The following is an 11,158-nucleotide window of genomic DNA, read 5'->3' as shown; positions in this document are numbered from 1 at the left end:
ACATTTATGTATCCTTTTAGGTTTGTTTATTTCTGATTTTTTCCTATTTTCTTTTGGCCCCAATATAATTTTGTCTTTTATAACTTATAAAGCTATATTTATCAGCCTGTTATAACGATGTTTTGTGTCTTAAAAAAATATTGCTTCTCTGAGAAGTTGGGCTATAATACTGTAACGCCACTGGCTATCGTGTTTGTGTTCTATTTTTAGCACGTGCCGGTTCCTTATAGCGTTTTTCATGCTAATGCATGGCAGCAGATATGATGTCATAGACCGGAAGGTCCGAGACTATTATTCTTGCGTTCCATTCTGGAGCGCAAGCCCGGGCTCTGCAGCATGTTTCCCTGTAAACACATGGCAGCGGAAGTGATGTCAATAGACCGGAAGTTCCCAGGCTATTGTGGATGCATTCCAGTGTGGAGCGCACACTGGGTCCTGATAACATCTAACCGCGCATATCCATGTGAGTTTACTAGTATATTGGGGCTTACTAATATGTATCTTTCCTCTGTGATTGGACCACCGAAGATGGGGTAGGTGGGGCTCATTGTGGCGCTTAATCAAGGTGGTTATTTAAGTCCACCCTTTTTTGACCACCGATACCGCTAAGCAGCATCATGGACATCGGCAGCATCATTTACACCTCCTGATGAACCGCTACGGCGGGGAAACGCGGCGGGGTGTCTCCACACACAAGTGACCTTTTTGGATCTTTCACCTATTTCTATTATACCCCAGAGTTGGAAATTGTTGGTGTTTTTTATCATGTCTTTCAGGCATATTGTTGGCTTTGAGGTATCATGATGTGGATTTATTTGATTTTTACCTTTTAATTATTTTGGTCCTGGATTGTCTGCACTAGAATTAGTGCAGAAATGGAAAATCAGAGTGACCTTGTTTTCCCTCTTGTATAATCAGGGAATGGTAGGGGAGTGAGGGACAGTCCTCGTTGAGTGGGGACGCGGAAAAATAGATCCTTAGGGTGCCAGCCTCCACAGTCAGGCAGATATCAGGCCTGTGCAGCATCTCAGAATGGGTCATTTTTCTTTTTTCATTGTGGCATTCGCCAAGAAGTCTCACGGAGAAGGTGTTATTTTTAAAATTAATTGAATTAAAATAGGTTTTAAGGGGATTACATGTTCACTTTACTGATGTAAAGTAGACATGTGGGAATGTTATTTATGAACTATTTTGTGACATCGCTCTGATTTTATGGGCATTAATATTAAGTTTGAAAACTGCAACATTTTTGCCAAATTTCCACTTTTTTTTCACAAATGAACGCAAGTCATAAAGAAGAAGAAATGTTACCACCCCTATATTAAAGTACAATATTTCACGAAAAAACAGTCTCAGAATCAGTGGGATACATTTTAAGCGTTCCAGAGTTATTGGCACAAAAAATGGTCAGAACTGTAAAATTTGGACTGGTCATTAAAGGTGCAAACAGCTTTGGGGGGAGTAAAGGGGTTAAAGTATGCAGACGTTATGTTTATGATACTAAAATCTAAGTGGAGGGAAGAAACTAAATATATATATATATATATATTTACTTTATTTAGGACAAGCCTGAGACTTGCACCTGCTTTAGCCTCCCGACAGAAGCATACATTGCCAGACTTGCCTTATGATTATGGTGCACTGTAGCCCCATATCAATGCGGAGATCATGCAGCTCCACTACACCAAACATCATGCCACTTATGTGAACAACCTAAACGTTGCAGAAGAGCAATATGCCGAAGCCCTGGCAAAAGGTGAGCAACCTAAAACTCTAGACTCAAATCAGAAACAGAAGAAAAATCATGTTAAATCTGCATATTAGGTCAGAATTCACACATCTTGGAAACAGACCAATACCAAGCTCAACCACTGGGCCTCCTGCCCTGAGCTATGCCTATCAGGCAGTTGGGCCTCATCAGGAAATCTGCTGATGAGGCCGGGTGATGCAATCTGTACACGGCACATGTTTCATGGTTGTGTGAATTCTGTTCTGCATGGTGATCACTATTGTGTTTTTACAGTTTGAGCAACATAGTTGTTGTTGTGTTTTTTTTTTCCTAAAATCCAAGTCGTTTGCTGTCATCTAAGAAAGATTGTTGAATAAGCATCAGCAAACTGGCCATATAATGTTACTAAACCTAAAAGATGCCCTACAACACAATAAAATCTATCCTACATCCCTTGCTATTGATCGCTAGGATGCAGCTTTATGGATTCAAAAGATTCTAAATTTTTTGGACATTTGATAACCTCTGTATTTTAAGGTTTGGCCATTGTATGATTTGCTCTCTAAGGCCTGTTTCACACTTCCGTTTTTGTGTCCGCCAAACGGATCCGTTTCCGTTTTTTTGACGGAAACTGATGCAAACGGATCCGTTTTTTTGACGGATCCGCGGTAACCACTAATGGAAGTCTATGGGACAAAAAAAAACGGATCCTGAAAAAAAAAAATGGCGGATCCGTTTTTTTACAGAAACCAACGGATTTTGACGGATTTGAAAAAACGGAAGTGTGAAACAGGCCTAAGTGAGTCAGTAAACGCTGCAGGTTGGATGATGAATACTTGCGAAGCATCCAACCTGCAGCTTCCAGATGTTAAGCATAGTGGATGGGATGTCAAGAAATCCCCCATGCCACTATGCGTGCACAGACACCCGCAGCTCACCCGTGGAGACAGACATGCGGCGCGTCTCTCTAGGCTGCAGCACGTCTATTTAGCTTGTGGCGACGCGAGTCTCCGCAGGATAAATATCACCCATACAATGTATTGGATGCGATGATTCCGCACGGTTCAGTGATCACATGCGGAATCGCCTGCGTTCAATAGCCGGCAGCACTTTGGATGCAGCGGACATGTACTGCATCCAAAGCGCTGGCCGTTACGGAATATGTGAGTATACCCTTACAGTTTTGGTTCAGATCTTGCATTCAATTTTTGTGGTTGGAAAAAATTCACAGCATATTACAGGAGCAACAAAGTGGATCTTGCTGCAGAAAAATCCCATATGACAATTGGTGCAATTATGCAGTTTTGTCAATTTATGCTAGGGACTGCATGGCATTTTTTTGCAGCCTCAGTACCACAGCCAAAAATTGCTGTGTCGCTACTTCAACGCAACATAAAGCAGATGGTGTCACATTGTAACCCCTAGCGATAACCTAGCTCAAAAAAGCCATAAAAATCAAAATGGTTCCAACTCTTCTGACTCGATTGTCGCTGTCTGTAACCTGGGGGTCACATGTTCCTATTCACTTGCCTCACAGAGAAGTCTTTGTCCATGTGACTTGTGTTGCAGCCAAAGGTAGTGTAACCCCAGCCTACGGGTATGCTTACACTGGTGTATGTTCTCTCATTCGAGATAATCGGGCAGATTATGCTAATGACATGCGGCTCAAACACTGAGCTTTTGAGCTGAGTGATCTGATCCCCTCACATGAAAGAATCGCTGCACTGTTGCAGAGAAAATGGAGAATGTAATTTCTCCTTTATCTGTGCACATACATCTAATTGCACTCAAATGATATTCAAGTGCAGTCCAATGTTTCACACGCAACCATTGATTTGTATGGGTAAGTGCAATCTCAATATCGGAGGCACTCGCATCATGCTGCAATTGTCTTCTCATTAAATACCACGAAAAACCCTGTATTTATGGAATAAAGTATAAGCAAAAACTCAAACTCAATGAACAATATGATGTACCAAACCCATACTATCAGGATCCTGTCAGCGCAGGCGAAGTACCATGGCTGAGCAGGGTGACTCACCCACACTTCGGGAGGGCCCGGGGTCAGATGCTGCAGGGGATGCTCGGGCAGACGGGACCTGGGATGCTGTAGGTAGCAGGAAGCAAAAGTACCTACGATCATGTGACCACAGGGGGCGGGGCTTAGCGTCCTGCTGCTGGAGATGAGTGCAGGATGCTACAGGCACCCTGGAATAGAGGAGAGGGGAACTCAGGTTGTACAAATGGGGGTCATACACGGAGAGGGCGGCGCAGTACAGGAGGGTTGAGCAGAGAATAGTCAGAACAGCGCACTACAAGAGGGGCAATCAGAGAATAGTCAGGACGTAGGCAATGAGTCATACACAGAGGGCAGCGTAGTACAGGAGGGACAGGCAGAACTTGTAACGGGAACAGAACCAGATCAAAACCAAGCAAGCATAATGTAGCACAGGGTCACACACACTCGGCCAAGGGTCAAAGTATAAGCAACTGAGGAATGACTCCACAATGAGGCTATAAGAAGCCTCCCAGAGTAAGGCCGTCCAGATTAACCTCTGAACTACCAAATCCCACAAACTAAGCAGATCATGACACATACAAGCTAATTGCAGCAAGAAATTGATTGGGAATAGAAATGAGTATCTTATGCCAAAATAATTTTTTATTCACAAATGAGTAATTTTCAGAATAGTACTACCGTAGCAGGAGACAGGATTCTAGTGTAAACTTTCTGAACATTTACACTGGAATCCTTTTTCCTGCTACAGCAGTACTATTCTGTAAAATGTTTTAATATTTGTGAATAAAAAATTATTTTCGCATAAGATACTAGTTTCTATCCCCATTTTCTTGCTGCAGTTAGCTTGTATGGATTTGGTATATAAAATTGTCTTCTCATGCTGATTTTTGGCATGAGAAAATTATCACAGATCTGCACTTCCCCATAGTATAACATTGGGCTGAGTGCTATTCGCTAAAAATTCGGAAAGCACTTGGCCGTGTTATATGCCAGTGTGAGCGAGTGCTAAGTCAAATTTTCATCACCAATTTTTCCTTTTCCATCAGTTATATATTTGATGAAGCCACGTGTATAGAGTCTCAACGTGAGCAAACTTGAAAAGTATAACCTGCCTTTCTAATTCGCTTGTAGGTGATGTGACTGCACAGGTAGCTCTTCAGCCAGCTCTTAAATTTAATGGTGGTGGACATATAAATCACACAATTTTCTGGACAAACCTTTCTCCCAGTGGTGGTGGAGAGCCTCACGGTCAGTATCACGTGTGCTCCATTTTATGAATATTGCTGCTTCTTAAAGCTGTGACTTTTCACCAGTGATTAATTGTATTTGTGACAGGTGACCTGTTAGAAGCAATCAAACGTGACTTTGGCTCATTTGAGAAGTTTAAGGAGAAGCTGTCTACTGCATCAGTAGTGGTCCAGGGATCAGGATGGGGCTGGCTAGGTTACAACAAGGAATCGAGACGACTGCAAGTTGCTACTTGTGCCAATCAGGACCCTCTACAAGGAACAACAGGTGAGACCTTACTTGGCTTTCTCATCTTCAGGCTGGGGTACACTGCTCCATTAGTATTTGTAGCATGGATTGTATAAAATTGTTTCCAAATTGGTCACTCGAGGTTGAATTCTGCTCTACTGGCACTTGGGGGCTCTGTATATGGAGTCTGCAAGCTATTCTACAATAACTTGTTCTCCAGGAGTCAAATGGCGCTTTTTCTTGACTCTGTGTGGCTAAGCAGTACTGTACAGCTGTACAGCAACAAATAGAATACTGCCACGTCCAGCAGAAATTGGGACAAATCTTGGTGCCGTTTTTACACATTTCCCCATGTGAAAATGTAAAATCTGAGGCTAAGTGTTTTTTTTTTTTTTTTCTCACTGCTCAATGGTATTAAATACTGTGACTCACCCATGGTCTATAATGATCACTGCACCCTTGGATAAATTCATGTAAATTCATGGAGAAGGTTAGCTTGTAAAATGGGGTCACTTGCACCAACTAGAATGTTAGATCTCCCTTGAGAATCTGCCTCCTTGACTTGATCAAATGAGTTTTTAATACTTGCGGCCACCCCTGCTTTTTTTTCTTTTTTTTTCTTTTTCTCACATATTGTAAATCTTTTCCTGGGATTATTTAATCCTCTGACATAGGTGAGAAATTTGTTACTCATGCTAGAAATTTGTGCTGTTATAGATAAGTGAAAACAAAACAGAGTAAGGGTACCGTCACATTTAGCGATGCATCAGGGATCCCGACAACGATACGACCCAGTCAGGATCGCTGGTGCATCACTAAATGGTCGCTAGTGAGCTGCCAAGCAGGCAGATCTCACCAGCGATGCAGCAGTGGTTGGCGGTCGTTACTTACCTGTCAGACATGGCGATGAAGATGTCCTCCCGCCCTTTGACCGCCCCACTATATGACGAATATTGTTTTAATTTAAGCCCTTCTCAATTGGAGTCATTTTTTTTTTTATTTATTTTTTTGAGGAGATCTTGACTTAGTTGGGCTGATCAGTTTTGGTGGTGTCTTCCATCGTGTTTGGGACCCACATTGTGTTTTGAAGCATAAGTTACAAGGAAAACGCCAGGTGTCTGACCCCAGCCAATAAACATGAATGAAGGTAAAATTGCGAGCGATGCCTGTTTTTTCTTTCACTGTGCCATTCAGATGAGGCCTGGTCTATTGAGAGGTAGGACACTAGTGATCGGAACCATCCATATTTGGGTACACCTTGCCATGGTTGGATGGCTTGTACAATCAGCATTTTTTTTTCATCAAAATGCCTTAACATTTTTATCGTTTACCACAATAGCTGAATTCATGCATTCATTAATAACAGGGTGCTGATGTGTAGTGGGACTATATTGGGGTCAGATTAGAGGTATAAAGACACCTTTTTTTATTTCACTGCTATTAAATCTGAGTTAGTATATAACACAAAATGGTTAAATCACATTTCCCACATGTCAGTTCTGCATCAGCACAATTTATGAAACTATTTTTTTTTTTCTGTTATGAAGTTATAAGAGATTAAAAGTTGAGCAGCGACTTCTCGTTTTTCCAACAATTTACAAAATCCTCTTTTGATCACATCATGTTTGAGGTGCTGCACAGGAATTTTTGCAATGTGGAAGGAAAAAAATGAACGTTTACCTTTTTGTCACAAATTTTACTTTAGACCCATTTTTTTTTGCAAGGGTAACAGGAAAGAATAAACCCCAAAATGTGTTTTCTAGTTTGTCCAGAGTACTCCGTTACCCCATATGTGTGGGAAAACTGCTCTTTGGGCGCACAGCAGGGCTTGGAAGGGAAGGAGCGCCATTTGACTCTTTGAATGCAAAATTTGTTGGAATAATTAGCGGACATCGTGTCGCATGTGGAGAACCCCACAAGTGACACCATTTTCAAAACTAGACCCTCAGGGAACTTGTCTAGATGTGTGGTGAGGACTTTGAACCCCCCCCCCCCCAACTGCTTCACAAAAGTTTATAATGTAGAGCAGTGAAAATGAAAATCACATTTTTCCCACAAAAGTGTAATTTTAGCCACAGTTTTTATTTTTTGTAAGGATAGCAGGAGAAAATGGAACCCAAAATGTCTTGTGCAATTTCTCCTGAGTACGCCAATATCCCATGTGTAGTCGAAAAAATACTTCTAAGGCACAGTGCAAAGCTCAGATGGGATGGACTGCCATATTGGAATTAATTTTGCTGGACTAGTTTGAGGGTGCCATGTCAGTGTCAGAGCCTCTGAGGTGCAACAGTTAACAAATTACACCTCTCAACAATTTCATCTGTGGTCACAGTGATCATATTAACACTACAGGTGGGTCACAGAATTTTATACTATTGGCAAATGAGGAAAAAAAAATTACGTTTTTACCGCCAAAACTGTTTTAGCCCCAGATTTTACATTTTCGCATGGGACAATTGGTAAAAATGGCAGCACAATTTGTCATTTCTACTGAATGGAGAAATACCCCATTTGTGGCTGTACAGTAAGAGTCATAGGCAAGACTTGGGAGCGACTGGCGCTATTGACAAATTACTCCATCCCTGCTTGTCTCACCCTATGACTAAGTAGTACTGTTTATACTGGAGGTATCCTGTAGCGCAGAATTTTCTATAATGGTTGGAGACTCCATATACAGAACCCCTAAGTGCTAGAAGTGCAGAATCCCATCCCTGTCCTCAAATGACCCCATTTTGGGAATAATACTCCTTTTGTGAATTTATCTACATGCAAATCCAATGGGTGGAACAGTGCACTGAGCCTCTTTGCCATACCAAGGTTGCATCAAACATATTTTTATCATTAAAATAACGGACACGGCAGTATATCATTTTGTCCGTTTTTGTAATGTGTTTGTATTACTACAAATTTACCGTACTTTGCGAACTATAAGATGCACCCCAAATTTCTGGGAGGAAAATAATAAAAAAAATAAAATGGTGGTGCATTTTATAGTCCCATCTTGCAGTAGCTTACCTGGAGGTCAGCAACAGTGGAGCTGGGTCACAGGATATGGGGTCTCTGCTTCAGGAGGCAGGTGGCAGGAGTGAGGTGATGCTGCGGGTTCCAGGCTTGGGCATCTGTCTCATCCATTTCCCTGCTGTGAGCAAAAGGAAAATGGCTGCCAGAGGCGGCGCAGCTTAAAGGGAATCTGTCACCTGGTTTTGGCGGGCTATTAAATGAGGTCTGTCCGGTCCTATGGGCGGTGTTTCCGAACTTTGCCGCCTCCCCATCCTTGGCCACCGGCCACAGTTTTTTCATGAATAGGAGTATGTGTCCGCCATCTTTCGTGTGTACGCTAAGCATTCTTGGCACACGCAGTATGCTTTGCCCAACTGCGCGCAAAGCCGAAAAGCCTTACTGCGCATGTGCCGGTTAACTAGGCCCCGGAACAGAGCAAAATACTTCCGGGGCTTAGTTAACCGGCGCATGCACAGTAAGGCTTTTCGGCTTTGCCCGCAGTTGGGCAAAGCTTACTGTGCGTGCGCGAGCCAAGAATGCTTAGCGCACGCGCGAAAGATGACTGACACCTACTCCTATTCATGAAAAAACGGCAGCCAAGGATGGGGAGGCGGCAAAGATCGGAAACACCGCCCATCGGACCGAACATACCTCATTTAAATAGCCCGCCAAAACCAGGTGACAGATTCCCTTTAAGATTCTAGGAGACGGGATCTCCATAGCTGTACCAACTCCCTCACTCACCCTGCCTTTTCCCTGGCAAGCTACTTTTGGACTATAAGATGTGCCCCAATTTTCCTCCTCCCTAAATTTAAGGGGAGTGCGTCTTATATTCCAAAAATAGTGTTCAGTTTAACTTTATCCAGTTTTTTATTATATAGGTAAGGATTATTCAACAGTCTTTAGTATTTTTTTATTCTTGAACTTGTGAAATTTCTATAAAAACACAGAGAAAAAAACTGCAGTGATTAGCAGGTTTCATTAATGGCATTTCTAATGGATAGCATAAAAATAAATTCAAAGATGGTTCGGCTTCCAACTTATTGGCATCTTGGGGATCGCTACAGGATGATTTTAATTTTTTTTTCTTCATTTGTTCAGTTGCCATTGTGTTCCTGAATAATACTTATTCTGCTTTCCAGGTCTTATCCCTCTTCTGGGTATCGATGTTTGGGAGCATGCCTACTACCTGCAGTACAAGAATGTTAGACCTGACTATCTGAAGGCAATCTGGAATGTTATCAACTGGGAGAATGTAGCAGATAGATATCGGGCCTGCAAAAAATGAACTTGATTTTTGTAATCCTCTTAAATAAGCACTTAGAACCCACTGAAATGTAGGTGGGCATTCATAGAAGTTTGTTAATATAATGGAATTATACCATAATCCATGCTACATCATTTAGAGCATTTGTACATTTCTGGAAACCTATAAAAAGTTGTGCTTGATTTGTTTGGGAATGAAAGTGCAATCTGGAATAAAGTTAATGAAGTAAAGTATATTTTATTCTGTCAATATACACTATGCAGGCAAGAGTATTGGGACCTACACATTACCCGTCCAAAAGCTTTTGACATGCCATTCTAAACAATCACTATTCACCCCTTCCGAACATGACTATTTTCCATTTTTTTCCCCCTTCTTCAAGGGCCTATAATGTCTTTATTTTCTTTATTTTTCAGTCAATAGAACTGAGGCTTTTTTATCTTTTGTGCAGCCATTTGTACTCTTAACCCCTAAACGACAAGAGGTATTTTTGATTCTGCACCTTCATTTGCTTCTTCCCAGAGCCATAACTTTTTTTTTTTTTGTTAAAATGGCCATATGGGCTTATTGTGTTTTGTTTGTTGTTTTTTTTTTTTGTTGTTGTTGGACGAGTTGTACTTTTGACCGACACCATTGGTTTTAACATATTGTTTACTGAAAAACAGGAAAAAACTCCAAGTGTTGTGAAATTGCAAAAAAGTCCAAAAACACAAATTTTTATTTTTTTTTTATTTTTTTTTTTTTTAATACCATGTTCACTAAATGCTAATACAGACCCACCATTGTGATTCTCCTGGTCATTGAGTTCATAGACACCAAACATGGAATTTTTTTTTCACCACTTAAAAAAAAAATAAACTATACAACGTTTGTTAAAAAAAAAAAAAAAAAAAAAAAAATTGCGTTATTTTCCGAGACCCGTTGCGTCTCCATTTTTCATGATCTCTGGTTATAGGTGAGGGCTTATTTTTTGCATGCTGAGGTGACGTTTTAAATGATGCCATTTTGGTGCAGATACAAACTTTTGATCGCCTGTTATTGCATTTTAATTCAATGTTGCGGCGGCCAAAAACACTATAGCATTTGACTTATGGATAATATGGAAAAAAGACGAGTGCAAAGTATAGTGCACACAAGGCAAATAATGAATAAATAAAGGCTTTATTGAACACAAAAGGCCAGACAGACAATTTACATTAAAAACAGTTAAAATCGTGATGGAGCGACATGCAAAATAATGAAAGGCAGGTGAGTGAAAAAACAATATGTACCAAATACAAAAAAGCAGTAAAATAAAATTACAGACAATTCTAATAATGAACTAGATGTGTATTTCCTGAAGTAAGTACAGATAGTGCTTTGAAATGGAGACCGGGCTGCCCTTTAACCCCTTCATGACCAAGCCTATTTTGACCTTAATGACCAGGCCAATTTTTGCAATTCTGACCAGTGTCCCTTTATGAGGTAATAACTCAGGAACGCTTCAATGGATCTTGGCGATTCTGAGAGTGTTTTTTCGTGACATATTGGGCTTCATGATAGTGGTAAATTTAGGTTGATAATTTTTGCGTTTGTCAAAAAATCAGAAATTTGGCAAAAATTTAGAAAATTTTGCAATTTTCAAATTTTGAATTTTTTTTCTGTTAAACCAGAGAGTTATGTGACA

The 11,158-nt window shown here is 40.8% G+C and overlaps 1 protein-coding gene across 1 annotated transcript; it reads left to right on the top strand.

Annotated features, from left to right (window-relative positions):
• Positions 1 to 1,616: 1,616 nt before the first annotated feature.
• LOC141082522 (superoxide dismutase [Mn], mitochondrial-like) lies at positions 1,617 to 9,725 on the top strand. The gene is made up of 4 exons (XM_073566426.1): positions 1,617 to 1,756; positions 4,881 to 4,997; positions 5,085 to 5,264; positions 9,368 to 9,725. The coding sequence occupies exons 1-4, from the start codon at positions 1,669 to 1,671 to the stop codon at positions 9,511 to 9,513; spliced, it is 531 nt and encodes a 176-aa protein (XP_073422527.1). The 5' UTR covers positions 1,617 to 1,668; the 3' UTR covers positions 9,514 to 9,725.
• The last annotated feature ends 1,433 nt before the right edge of the window (positions 9,726 to 11,158 follow it).

The sequence above is a fragment of the Dendrobates tinctorius genome, unplaced genomic scaffold, assembly GCF_039654945.1.
Source record: "Dendrobates tinctorius isolate UK_male_01 unplaced genomic scaffold, ASM3965494v1 ptg000018l, whole genome shotgun sequence".
Taxonomy (NCBI): Eukaryota; Metazoa; Chordata; class Amphibia; order Anura; family Dendrobatidae; genus Dendrobates; species Dendrobates tinctorius.
The sequence above is the reverse complement of the archived record's forward strand: the minus strand, read 5'-3'. Positions and strand labels throughout refer to the sequence as shown.